Source organism: Malurus melanocephalus, unplaced genomic scaffold (assembly GCF_030028575.1).
Source record: "Malurus melanocephalus ecotype Western Australia unplaced genomic scaffold, MMel_1.1 scaffold_220, whole genome shotgun sequence".
Lineage (NCBI taxonomy): Eukaryota > Metazoa > Chordata > Aves > Passeriformes > Maluridae > Malurus > Malurus melanocephalus.
Window position 1 is genome coordinate 370435 of NW_026623452.1, and position 14727 is coordinate 385161.

The following is a 14727-nucleotide window of genomic DNA, read 5'->3' on the forward strand; positions in this document are numbered from 1 at the left end:
TCAGCTTACCCTCATAATCCTGTCCCACGGGTCTTCTGGAAAGGCTGGGCTGAACCTAATGCCACTCAGGAGTTCAGTGGGGAGAGTCATCTATGCACTTGAAACTCCTGGAGTTTTTTCTTTTTCAGATTAAAGATTTCTTTTGCCTCCTAACACCAGGTTTCCATAAAAAGGTGTGTGGRGAAAAGGCTTCTGTGGACACCATGTTCTGAGGCTGAAATAGAAAATGGTAGAACAGTACATACATGGGAAGCTGCAGAGCTGTTCATTGCTCCCTTCTTCTGGCTCCAAAAAGCATACATTACACCCACCTTTTGTATTATATAGATGACAACAACAGACTCCTGAATTTGGAGAATTGCATCAYGAGTTATCATACTTTAGGAGTTCTCACATTCCCATTTCCACAGCATTCCTGTTTCCATTTGTCTGCTGCAGCTGTAACTGGAAATAATTAGTGCTGGTCTTAATGTCAAGATAATGGATTATTTGGAAATTGTTGGTACATTTTATGGCRACAGCATTGTTTTGCAGTTTCAGAGCTTCTTCCTTTGAATATGTAAAAGTAATTTCAGCTTTTGCTACCCGAGGTGATAAAAAGCTAATAATAACACTGCAGCATCTACTGTAATTTAAGAGCCTGTTCCACCAAGTTGCACCTAGCTTTAATTTTCTTATGAAGCTGTCAGCCAAACCCAAGCCTGTGATCGAAGGGAAATTTATCAGGCAACTGAGCTCCAACGTGGAGAGTAACTGCAGRTGCTGACCAGCTCACTTCAGACCTGCATTATGAGTGTCATTACATCCATGATGAGGCATTCAAGAGCAAGGCATTAATTTGCTATCGTAGATGCTGACATTCTGTCTTTTCAAAGCACAGYGTTTGCATGAAAGTCTAGAAAGAAATGGACAGGTCTGACTTGATGTAATTAGTGTGGGAAAGCAGAAATAAACCATCTTTGCCTCTTTTGTGTCCCCAAATAGCTGGGTTGGAAGTTCTCTCTAGCAGCTCATGGTTAAAACGGATGGAAACGTGTCCAGAATCCCCACTTTGTTATGGGCACAGTGGACTGATGAGCATGGATTCCCTGCTGTCAGTGCCCTGCTCCATTAGAAACCAGGCTGCTGTAATTAACATTTACAGGAGTGCTCTGGCAGGTTTGTTTTTATTCAGCATCGCCTCATAGGGGCTGTTCCCTCTCTGGTGAGAGGWTCTGTAGCCTTTGAGGCACGCAGGCTGTTGGGCAGCCACAAGGGCAGCACCTGACGAGCAGAGGTCGCATCATTTAYAACCACAGGGAAATGACTGAGCTCAAATCAGATCAGGAGAAGGACAAAAATGGAAAGAGGTTTCYATTAAGTAGCTGAACTTGTTCATCCCTTGGCAGGACAGCAGGAAACATGAACAGATTAGAGCAGACCATGCTGATACCATTCACYGGAGAGCAATAGCATGCAAGTGCACCAATAAATAGTTATATCTGTGATAATCCCTAGCAGTAGCAAACTGCAGATCACTTGGCTAGGAGGGGGAATGACAGCTTGGGTGCCAATATAACTTGAACTTCTGTCTGATGACCTGCTAATAACCTAAAACAATTTTATTGTTTTGCCCCAGTATCTTTACAGACTCCGATTAAGGTGTACTTTAACATGTATGAATGCATTTGAAAGGCATAATTAGCCCTCACTGTAGGGGAGGTTTCCTGTTCCTAAATTAGATGTCAGTGACAGTTTGGTTCTCCCTGTCATCCTAAGCTGGTCTCTCTGAGGAGTAGTATTGATCCATAGAAGTATTTATGAGTAGCTCGGTGCCGTCGGAGCGGCACGTGCATTACTGGGAAGCAATCTGCGGTTACATTTCCGAGGTGAAAATAATGCTGAACGCTTTAAACAGCGAGGGCAAGTCATTGTGTGTTTTGTTTATACTGTCAAGATGTGAATTTTGCAGCAGTTAACACCGATGAGAGTTCAGCTGAGGAGGTGGACTCAATCCCCTGCACTGACTGAGCTGTAATCACGGGGCCTGGAGGAACTCTGAGCCATCTTCACTGACCCCAGCAGACCCCGTCCTCGGCAAGAGTCCCGAAAGGCTGCTCAGAACGGCTGCTTTGGCAGTCAGCTGCCTTCACTAAGCACCCTTTTTGGCAGGATTGAATATTCTCACTGAGAGCCTGGATCAGGRAACAGCACAGTAGCTACTGCAGTGGCTGTATCACCATCACAGTGCAGTGGTMAATAAACAGCATAGAAAGAACAATATTCACATGGCAGTGTCCAAAAAACCATCACAACTGTCAGGCTGAGGTTAGCTGAAGCCTTCAAAGAGTTTAACCWCTCCATTTCTGGAAAGGAGAGAGGRACTSATGGTGGAAGGAARTTTCTAGYRATGGAGAAATCTTCTAATGGGGAACCATAAYGCCTTTAAAATGCAGAAGGTAAATAGAAGAACAGACCAAAGCTGTGTGGTTTGGTTGGTTGGTTTTATGAAGTCATACTCTGGGGGCTGCATTCATGGTGCTGAACATCTGGGGTTTGCTGTGTTGAGACTGAAGTTTTATTTCTGTGCTAGTCTTCACACTGACACTTTCTTCTTTCCTAGCATGATCAGTCTTTTTTGCCTTTTGAATGTCAGTAGTAGACTGAACATAACCATCTCTGACTCAGAGAAAAAGATTTAAGAGGAAAAACTCATTTAACTCAGATTCTCAGCCAAAATCGTGGAGTGAGTAAGCAACAGGAACTCTGAGAAAACTGGAATAAAACACGAARTCTTTTTACTGCTGATATTTGTGCCTTAAAAGCTAAATACAGGATTGAAAAAGATTTTGAACTGAAATGAAAGTTAAACTATTTTTATTTATTTTTAAGAAAGGAGAAAACAGAGCATTTTAAATGAAATGCTGATTTTGCACAATTAGATCCCAAATTAGAATTGGCCATGAATAGCATGGGAAGATCCTCTGCTGTGAAGGCAGAGAGAGAATTCAGAATGTAGTCTTTCCCCTGGAAAGGATACAGGCAGAATTCTCTAATGTATTATTTAACGCTTGTTATGTAGTGCATTAAGCAGTCACTGAGAGGAAAGCTTTTAAAAACCAACAGTCTCTCTGATAGCATTAAATCTTACCTTAGATTTTTGGTTAAGTCAATAGTAAGAAAATAAACGAATTAATACATTTCAGTCTGCCCGATTTATAGACGCCAATCAAGTTACAATGCTGGACATGGCCAGCTGAAAGAGGGGAATAGATTTACCTGAGTGAGGTCTTAATTTAATCAGCTGGCCCCAGAGAGCTGAAGTCAGCAGGCTGGGATGATATAAGAGGCAGAAGAGAAATAGTGCCTTTACTGCAGTCGCAAAGGAGAATGACAGTGATGGAAAGGACTCTAGGCAGTGTCAGAACACACCTATTTCCATGATTTATTCTTAATTTACTTTAATGACAGTCTGAAGGTTGTCCATTTTTCTTTAAATGTCCTCAGAATACTGATATTTTCTAAACATTTAGAGCATGCTTTTTCTCCCCCTCCTTTCTGTGAGCTCCATTGCAAGTTGGAAGCAGAGAGGAGCTATGGCTGTTCTTTGCCATAAGGAACTGTGAGCACAATGTCAGCCTACCCTTTTGCAATGCATGCCTTGCCAGCTGGTGTCCCTTCACTGCACTCACTCTTGAGTCAGGTGTAGGGATCACACATTCCTCTGGGATTAATGTTGATATTATGGTAAAATGGAGGAATTCATCGCGTTTCTTTTACGGTTTATTCTGGCAAAAGAACAATGTGTGCTTTCCCAATACAATAGCTCATTTTTAGTATCAAGTGAATTTATTGATGGTTGTTCAGAACTACTGACATGCAGACAATGATCTCAGATTGCATTTACATTTCTGGAATCCTTTCCATCTTTCCAATTTCTGCCAGGAACTTGCTTCTATGATTCAGAGTTTTCATTTTAAGATTGGACTGCTGTTTCATCTGCATTACAAATCTATGCCTTTTGCTTTCTTTTGTATGTGCACTGCATTCATTAGTATCRCAAATCCTTTAAACTTGGACCTGAACATTTATTGCTAATTATAAATTCTTCCAGGTAGGCATTTGTTTTTTGCCWAGCATTCAGGTATGCTTTTACAAACTGACTATCATCATTCCTCCAGCAGATGAAATTTTTTTAAATTTCATAAATTGATTTTTTAATTTTTTTTTCTTTTCCACAATGCCAGTGAGAGGATTTAAGGGCAATATGGCAATATGGTCTCAGTAATGTTTTCAAACAGTTTGGGAACATCTTTAGAACTGAAGATTTATTATTTTCTCCCTTTTAAAAAAATCCCATGTTTTTGCCATAAAGGGCTGCTCCTACTTTCTTCTGAATCCAGTCCTTTATGTAAAAATACATGGAATTGCCTCAAAATGCATCTGGAGAGAGAAGCCTTCTAGWGCTTAAAGGGGACTCACAAAAAGGAGGGAGAGTTACCCTTTACACAGACAGGCAGTGAAAAGGACAAGGAGTAATGATTTTAAATGAAAAAAAGAAGAGATTTAGGTTAGATACTAGGAAGAAGTCCTTTACTCAGACGGTTCTGAGGCCCTGGCACAGGCTGCCCAGAGAAGCTGTGGCTGCCCCATCCCTGGCAGTGTCCAAAGCCAGGCTGGATGGGGCTTGCTTGGAGCACCCTGGGATAGTGGAAGGTGTCCCTGCTCATGGCAGGGGTTTGGAAACGAGGTGATATTTAAGGTGCCTTCCAACCCAAACCATTCTGGGATTCTGTTAAGTCAATATCCAATCTCCTGCAGCAAGCCATCAACCTGGAGGGTGTTTTACTGCGACACATTGCAAAACCACTGAGTCCTAACATCCTGTTTTAAAGCATGAGCTGCGTCCCATCCCAGGTGAAAATGCAGGTACTTTCTGTGAGAGAAGATCAGGTTCTGAGCCYAGCCACTGCAATGCAGAACACCTATTATTCTGCTCAGGCTGTGTCTGTGAGCAGCCAAGGAGAGCCGGGCAGGCAGAGACGACTTGTTGAGCAAAACCGTGRGTGCTGAGGACAGAGCAGCCACTGTGAGTCCAACTAAAACATCAGTGCAAGTGCCCCATCAGTCTCCATCCATGTTTCAGTTATTCACAGTGAGTGTACAACACATTCCAGCAATGGGCAGAAGCACTGTTTAATACGTGTGATTAACCTTAYGTTTGCTTTCATGTTTTCAGATATACTGAAGGACAGAAAAAACCATCCAGAAAACAGAAACGAACCAAAACCAACCATGAAAAAGATGGACACCACAACCACCACAAGCACTGTCAAGTCATCCTCCAAACACAGTGTAACTGGAAATGGGAGCAGCCCAGCCCTGAGTGYCCCCCTTGCTGTTTTGGCAGCACTAGCAGTTCTGTGGCACTGTCCCCTGTAGCTGTGTTGCTGTGCAGATGCTGTGCTAGTGCTCCTGTTCACTGTCATTTATACCTGCAGCCTTACCTGACTGGAAACAAATGGAAATGGCTCTYTAGTTGATGTGGTATGTTAGAATAAATAAGAAGGGATATGCTGGAGTTRGCAGATACCAAGTGTCATCACTTACAATGTCTGAAGACAGACTTTGGCAAAGCCCACCCAAGGTACAGAGAGGATGATCACAAGGGTCTGAATAGCTTAAGTTATGGGGTAGAAATAATTGAAAACACAGAAATTGTGTATGTGTGTGTTACTGTTTTTATCAATTTCATTTGCTTCTCTCTGACTGGCTGTTGTTTATTTGTTTAATTTTTCTGCTAAGTTATATGAATGGTCAGTCTTCAAATTCAAGTCAATCCTTTGTTTTTAACAAGATGTTCTACAATTCWTGGAATCATAGAATGTTAAGGGCTTGGAATGGACCTGAAATACCATCTYATCCCAACCCCYCTGCCATGGGCAGGGACACCTCCCAGCAGACCAGGTTGCTCCCCTGTACAGTGACGAGTTCTGTACCAGCTCGATGAAATTCCTGAGTGGTCAAGAAGGTCAAAGCATGTTTGAAACTTCTTTTCACTCTTATTGTTTAGATTGTAGGAAGCAACATAAAAACATATGGTGTGTCTAATATATCAGTATAGTTGCCTTAACTGTGGAAAAAAATAGAACCACTTTGTTTACTGAGGGACATAGATAGTGAGTTTCCCTGCCCAACAAAATGTCATTACCAGATGCTTAAGCATATGCTCAAAGCTTATTGGATGAATGTCCAGCAAAGGGAAACATAAATAAACATAATGATGTTTTATCCACTTGAACGCAGCTCTGTGTAGAACAAAAAAAAAAAAAAAAGATAATTCAGTTCAAATTTGCTTTGCCTCTGAGATGTTACATAGAAATCAACTTAAATTTTCCATAAAGATCCCAGAGATATAAATTATTGGGAGCTCCCATTAGTCACTAACTAGGTTTTRTGCATTATGGATGTCCGAAATCAACTGTTTCATAAACTGTGTATTATTTAATTACATTTAATGTTTAAAATTTTGTATCACGTTAGGTGTAAATGTAAAACATTCTGAAATCTAGAACATTCTCTGTTATGCTTTATCTTGATTGCTAGAAAATGTAAAATGTGCATTATATCACAAGGCTGTTTTTTTAAATCAATGATATATTGATGCATTCTAACTTTTTGGATAAAAAAGTACTATAATAACTTCTAATGGGTTAAGAGTTAATGTGTGTTTTCCAACAACTGTTTATAGTGCCATTGAATATATGTATACAACCACAACTGTATGAATACAGTGATTAATATGATAAACATATGAAACATTAGAATTGTTATATTTACTACATTTCATAACTATTACAACCGTTTAATGGCCATTTTCATGTTGTAGACTATTATTATGTACAGTTTTGTAAGATTTAATGTAAAACACTTGCCTTTGGTTTTTTGTAAAACATCTCTTTAATACTTTGYGTTACACAGTCACTGAGATTACTCAGAAGAAGAGCCCTGTATCTCACTAACCAGCTTCAGGCATTTTATTGGCAACTTTTATTCTAAAAGCCTGACTCGAAGAAGGTGCCATGGGCCACTATTACTGCTGGATGTCATCAGAAGGGAGGTGACAATAGTACAGAACAAGCGGACAGTAAGTGAACAGAGGCTCACTACACTGCACATTTTCAGACAGTATTAGTGAACATGTCCATTTATGTCTGCACAGGTGGGGCTGGAGTTGCATTTCCAATTTTGGCTCCTAGATCACATTTACAACATAAAGGTATGATCAGAACCATGGATGCACCCAGCTGCAAAGGCAGTGTCTTTGAAGTGGCAGCAGCTACATTTTCTAAAAGATAATTCAGTTTTTGTGTTGAAACAAGGAGATAAAATGGAGAAGATAGTTGCATTAGCATGAAGTATTTTGCATTTTAATTCTGATTTTTTACAATGGTAAGGATATTGATATCCCTAAGGAGTGCTTCCCAGTCCGATAAGAGAAAATCAGTTTTCCCAGAAGTATTTAAATGGCTGTCCTTTGTTTTCCTGGGCTTGTGAGCTGAACCAGTCTATGGAAACATAATTAAAAATGCTGCTTCTTGTATTAGTTTTCAGAGCCCTCTGGAAAAGTGGTATTTTACCTGAGGAGGAGTGCAGGTCGTGCCATTTGTACAGTGGAGGTCTATAATGCCTGGCAATCTTAGAGAATCCTGCATTAGGCAGGGAGCTCTCTGTGCACACAAAGAAAAGTGCAGTGGGTGCTCACACTCAGCACCTGCCCCTCAGCTCACACCAGCCACCCTCTGGCTTCACTGGAGCAATTCATATCTGATGCTTGTCAGCCTGACTCCTGATTTAGTGTTTTCACGCTTACAATGCTCAGTCATCGTTCAGGCAAGTGMAGTTTGCACCCTGAAGTCCCCATCAGGATTCCTGTGGGACAGAGGTTGCAGGGCTGAGCTCTGATCCTGCCAGATGTCAGCTGTGCCGTTTGGAATTTCCACATTTTCTCACTGCAGAGAGGGAACTTGAACACCCAGACCCAGGTGTGTTTCTGAGGTTTTAGCAGTGATCCCACCAGCCACACGTTCAACTGCAGCAGAGGGAGCTGCAGAAGCTCCACTGGAGGCAAGTTGGAATAACTCACCCAGGGGATTATTTGTTGTTGCTAAATGTCATAATTTTGYTAAACAGAAACCTCTGAAAAATCAAGTATTTGAATTTGTGGATTGGTTGGCAAATATTTGTATTCATCTCTCAAGCCAAACAAGACAGCCCTTTAAAAGTTTCTGTAACAAAACACAAGTTCAAATCATGGGGTGAGATAAAATCAACTAATTTCATTGGATTCAACCAGTATTTTAATAGATACAAATTGTTCCAGGAGGGAAGATGACTCCATATCAATTAATATATTTCATGCAAAAACACTTCCACACTGTAAAAAGAGTTCTGGTCAAATATGCATGAAATATGTTCATAGTGAGCATCAAAAACGGTGCCATTTTAAAGGGCAATGCAATTTATTTTTACYGGTGGTTTATGATTTTTTTTCCCTCAGGATCAATTGCATTTACATATTTTAAAAAGTATGTTTTCTATTAAACAAGACATCTACACCAGCAAAGGCAAAACCAACTGGTCRTGTCAGATAAAGGAAGCATTCGTTTTCAGATGAATAAGATACCTGTTTTACAAAGCCTTAGTTTGTTATGCAGTACACTGTAATTACAATGTAATTACAAAGGTCTAAATTTAAAATACTTTTGAACTTGGCTATGTAATCTCAGTGTAAAATAAGGTACCAGTCTAATACCATTGCTGTAGCYTTGCCTAACAGTTACGAATTGTATTTAGCCACTGCTTTCTGGTTGTTTATTGTTTTGCTATGACTTTCTTTTAATATTTTGCTGTGCCCACATTTGTGAATGCCAGCATTGGAAAATAACTGCTGTCATACATTTGTGAGTAAAATCAATGTACAATTTTCTGTTGGTAGTGATGCGGGCTTTTTACCAAGTAAGACAAAGCTGCCATGGGCACAGTGTCAGTTCTTAGTGTTCCACTGCTCTTCAGGCTCTGTGTCGCTGTCCCTGTGTCTCCAGTCCTCTTCCTGGCTGTGAAAACACCAGGGAAAGAGGGAAGGAGGGAAGGTGGGTGGGCAGAGACAGGTTGTCTGGCTGCAGGGCACCAGGGCATGGCAGCCTCCTGCTGGCTTCTCTGAGGCCCTGAGTCCTCAGCTAATTTCCAGCAGATTTTACACCTCTCCAAGTCTTCTCTTGGAGACTGGACAGGCAAAGAGCAGCAGAGAATCAAGACTGCATTTTCACGCAACTTCACAGACACCTGCTAGGAACTGGACTTTTTTTGCAGTTTAGATGCTTTGCACAGTCTGGCCTCTCACACTTCTTTTCTGGCTTGCATATTGCCAGTGCTAAGCCCTGTCTTCTAGTGTAACTTTGTCATTGCATAARGAACTGTGATTCTGATCTCTCAGTAATGAACCTTTTGAGGTAAAAATGTCTGTCAGAGCTTGATAAGGGGACCACAAATAATACTGTCCATCTGCATTGACTTCAGAGGCTCTGTGTATGGGTATCTGGCTGTGAGATTCACATCTCTCTGATCTCTTCAATCAGATCTGTATTTAATATCACCCTATTTCCTTTTGGTACCAGGACTGCAATGTGTATCATAATTTTAAATTTGACTCTCTAATYCTGTGTKTCTTCTCAATGTCCTAATGGATGTTGTGCACAGACCTGATATTAATGTTAGTTGAGCCTTTTTGCCCATATTTACTGAGATATTATTATTCAGTATTGCACATGATGAGGTTTAAGCAAGGTTTATTCAAGTGAAAGGAGCTGAAAGACACATTGAAGTGAGATACTGAGTAGGACAAAAATCCAGAAAGWTCCTACATTCCTAAATGGAACTTCACATTTTAAACAAAGTTTACAATCAAAATTTGATAGCTAGTGGGGTGTCAGTGGTATTTTAGCTTTTATTGAAATGCAATAAGCAGTCTACCCATTTTTAAGTGAAATCAGTTGATAGATACATGCTTTGGTCATTTCTCTTCACTTAAGTGTAGTGCTGTAGGAGACATTCCTTATCGTGCACATTGAGCATCACAGCATTTTAAGTGCTTAATGTTACAACTGTCCAAAAGGACAAAGTATTTATTTTTCTTTAGAGCATTTCACTACTCTTGGTGCTTCTTTAATGGCATATGGCTTGTGTCATTGAACGTAAAACATCTTACAGTCAATGTCATTCCTGCTCTGACATGTGTTAGTAAAAAGAACACAATTATGTCTTCCCATTGCTTCAGAAGTCTAAAATTATTCCCAATACTGAATTCTCTTCTRTTTCCCACTGTCACTCTCTAAATAATTGAATTTGAATTGTATTAAATATTAAGCCTCCAAAAATACAAATGCCGGTGGAGAGATTGTAATCAATAGAGAGAGAATAAATTCAGAAAAAGATCCCGCATTTAAAACAGAGAATACTCCWAGGAAACAAATCACTCATGGACTAGAAGAGTTTTTCAAGTCCCTCTCCCCTCTCCAGGTTCATCACCAGTCCACCTCCATACAGCAGAATAGGAAGCCTGCATGCAGGAAGCTTGTACTGAATTCAGCAAAGTGCGTTAAAGCTATTGCTGTGTCATGATATTTCCAAGTATCTCGCTTGAAGTGGATGGCCTTTTGCTGTTTGCAAGGAATGCATTCCAACTGCACGTGCAACTGCTTCAGTACTTATTCAGGAAGCAGCTGCAGATGCTGCAGCTTTCAGAAGAGGCTGCTGGACACAGACCATGATGCAGTATTTCTGTGTTGCTCCCGTGTCATTGAGATCAAATCCAGTCCCTAAAATAGACTGGTTTAGGCATTCTGGTAATTATCAACACTACAATGAATTCCCCCCATAGAAATCCTGTAACACCTTTTCAGGAGAAGGGCACATTCAAGCGAGGCCACTGATGCTCTCACGATGTGCTTGAAGTACTTCATTAAATAGCCACTWACAGCCATGTTGGTCTTTTTTTCCGTGCAGAAAGTATTAATACCAACTTGCAAAATTATGCTGTTTGCACTTAATCATTTCAATTAATCTTTTGTAAATTACCCAGTACTTTGTAATTATAATATTTGCAGTTAATTTAGTGCCATCTTAAAAATAATTAGTTGCATAATATAAGCAATTAATATTTATTCGGGCTTTTTTCTCTTGCAGGGGGATACATAAATTATCCTCAGTGGCYTTTCTGTACACCTAATTAGCACCTGTTTGAATTATTCTGCAGGCTATGGACATTTCATTTGAAAAATAAATGCATTGCTAGTTTTGTGAACTCCTTGCAAATATGCAGTTTTTAAAACGACTTTTCAGGGGAATGCAAAACCACGTTTTCATACRTCTGGGTTTATGAGCTAGGCTAGGCTTTTGGATTACTGCGCCTAGAATAGTTACAGACATTTTAAATGCAGTTAAAATGGAAGTAGTCTGATRCCACTTTCCTATAATTAAGTGCAGTACCCCAGATTTGTAGCCTGTTTTGTTCAGTAATGAAAAAGGAAAGTAATAAGACTGCAAGAATATACATCCTAGTGTAATTTTGATATTTCTGTACATGCATCTACAGTTTAGAAGTTTTACTAATCAGAGGCTATCAAAAGCACTGCTATGCTAGAGTGCTGAGAACACTGTGTTAAACGTGGGGAAATTAAACCAGATTGCTTCAATCTTATAAGGAAGCTTCTAGRTGTATAGTAATGGTCTATTTAAATGTGCAGAATATTGAGGAAGATAATTCAATYTTTCTGGAAAGGAGATCTCGCAAAAACTTTCTAACAATAATGCTAATACCAAATATTTACAACCTCCATGTATACAAAATTGAGAAAACAAATAAAAAAAGATGCTTTTTTGGGGGTATGAAATGTTGGAACAGACTCTCAATTCCTGTAGATCAGTACAGCTCCTTTGATTTCAGTTTAACAATGTAAATTTACCCTGACAGAAGTATCTAGCCCAAGAATGGGAATTCCTGCCCATCTCTTCGCAAGTACAGAAAATCAAGAACAACTGCAGTGATTACAAAATTTGCCAAAGTTTTGCATTGCCGCAGCCATTGGTCAGATGGTATCTCATGCCTGAAAAGCAATTCCGTAACACGTGGGATGCCCTAAGTCTTCTGGCATTTTCCCTTTCCAGGGGCACAGCAAGGGCCTTTTCCAGAAACAGCTGGTTCTACACCTTGTAGCTAGGCTACAAGGAGATATTTATTCTGTGAGTATCTCCTAGGGTAGAAATTCTTTCTCAGAGAAGGTTTGGTGATAAAGATCAGGCTTTGAGGCAGATCAACTTTGATTTTTCTGTTTCATGTTCAAACATAGGTCTTAAACTGGTCCCAAAAACTAAGAGAGACTTGTTGCAGAAGGTGGATGGTGGCTTTGATGTTGTCAGGAAAGCTTATACAGCAGAGAGGGCAAGCAGCTGTGTTCTGCCTCAGCTGAAGCTTGTGTGCCTTTGCATTGAGTTTCAGGTAAAATTACCCAGGGGTTTCCAGATTAGCAAAATGACAAAGTCCTGAGTTACTGCAGCCTGATGCTCTATAGAGAAGAAATTAAATTTCCTCCTAAGCAGAAACAAATGTTATTCTATATTATGCTAAACATCCAGCTTGGAAGGAAACCAAAGCAGGACGTTAGGCCTCACAAAGGCATAGATCYCCCTGAGTGGGGCTGAGTTTGGTGCACATGTCAGAGCTTACCTGCTTGTCATGAAAGAGCATGTCTACCTTTAGTTCTGTTTTGGGGCTGGAAAAAAGCTAAGGTTTATGGCTCACAGGTGGYAAGCCATGTATAGACAAAAGTTGCAGACAAATCTACAAAGCAGTCAGGAAAGCAGTCAGGCTTTCAGTGGGGGCTCATTGAAAAATGAGAAGATGCATTTAACTGACTTATTTGAGCTTTGACATTAGGAATGAGCAGCAGGGTTGAAACCTCCCAAAACACTTCAGTTGCAGGTGGGAGCAGGCAATTGGAGCAGCAATACAGAAAAATGTTTATCCTATCCTACTTATTCTATGGAGCCATATTAGAATAAAAATGGAAGCCAGCACACTAAACTTTGCACAACTAYTTACTGTACTTTGGTATCAGAAATAATACATTATGAATGTTTACAGTACTCTGAGATAGAAATTCTAGTAAAACACATGCTTTGCCATTTAGCTTTTTTAATAACTAGTTTATGGCCTCTTAGTCTGTTTTAGTTCATTTTATTTTACAGGAATTAATAGACTGCTCTATTTGTATCTTACRTTAGTTGCATCTTGGGTATTTTAAGTTCCAAAATAGATTGGTTTTGCCCTAAGCTGTATTCAAGCTCTAATATGTATTTTTGTTTCCCAAGCAYGTGTTTTATTTGCAGTATATCTTCTTATATTTTTATTGCATAAATTTGTCAATTTTCTTCAATTTGTTTTCAGCATGGAATACGATAAAGGCAATTTAAAGAAACAGTCTGAAAACAGTGTCTTAAAAGAAGAACAAGGCTACTTTGAAAAGTTAAACAGMGTGCTTTGTAAAAGACAGTGAACTGTGATTGGGAATAAAAATTAATACTCCAAAGCAGGCAACTGTCATCGTCTATTAAAATTTCTCTTCTTTTTYTCTGAATGTTTTTCATCATCAGTGATGTAAGTTACAAAGCTYTAAAATCTTAAATATATTTTAATCTGTTCAGATGATGTGTTGAATAAAGGATACAGACCTTGAGAACTGTTGAGGAACTCTCAGTATTTTGGTCATAGTCTGGCAAGGGAAGGTCTGTTTCTTCAGCACATAACTACGTTACTGTTCCTCTCTTGGAGTAAACACAGGGAGATGTAAAGGTGCCTACCTGCTCTCCTGGGAGCCCTCAATACCACTGAAGAGATGTAATACTTGCTCCTGGGTAAAGGYCACACACTTCCCACAACAGGTAGGACTTTTCCAAAAAGCTTCCATTCCTACATAAACAATCAGATCTGAGTTCTTGCAATAACTGTGCCCTATTAAAAGCTTTTCCCCTGGTTTTGATTAGGAGCACATGACTTCTCTGTCTTCGTAGAGGCCAGTGTACTAGAAAAAGGAGCTCCCCTTCTGTTAGGTTAGTGTTCTCATCACTTGTCACTTACAAACTTTGCAGTTTTTCATCTTTTGARTGGGGGAAAGAACATCTGGAATGTTTTTGTCAGAGGCCTCTACCTAAAGTGACACAGAAGAGACCCTTGCTCTTACAAGTATTTCTTAAAGCTAATTTTCATGAGTTTTTCTTCACTGCTCTGTCAAAACAGCTGTTTTCTTCCTGCTTAGAAGATGGTGGGAGAGGTTTTACCTGGTTTCTCTTTTCTTTCCTTTTCTGGTACTATTGGTTGAAGACTGTACGACAGACCATTGAACCACAGTAGTATCATGAACAAAATGTTTCTTGATTGTGTTTACATGACTGTGTGCCTCCTATCTACCTACCCATTTTTTCTTACTCCATTTATTTTGATTCCATGATGATTTGAGTGTTGCCTCCTAAAGCATCCATGACTCCAGCTGTTCCTGACTCTTTGAAAATGCTTCCTGTTTGAGGTCCGGGAATTGCMTACAGTTCATCCCACCACGTATGGAGAGTGCTTTTTGCTAAYATATTCGGGTTTGACCCAGCTCCAAAGATAATAGCCAACAGCTCTTCTCTGCT

General features: G+C 39.8%; 1 protein-coding gene across 1 annotated transcript in view; it reads left to right on the forward strand.

The window, feature by feature from the left end:
* The window catches only part of LOC130578281 (glypican-5-like), a 318008-nt gene extending 305627 nt beyond the window's left edge, over positions 1–12381 (forward strand). The window contains exon 8 of the mRNA XM_057374239.1: positions 5219–12381. Coding sequence (XP_057230222.1) covers positions 5219–5421 — 203 coding nt within the window. The 3' untranslated portion in view covers positions 5422–12381. The remainder of the gene's footprint in view (positions 1–5218) is intronic.
* The last annotated feature ends 2346 nt before the right edge of the window (positions 12382–14727 follow it).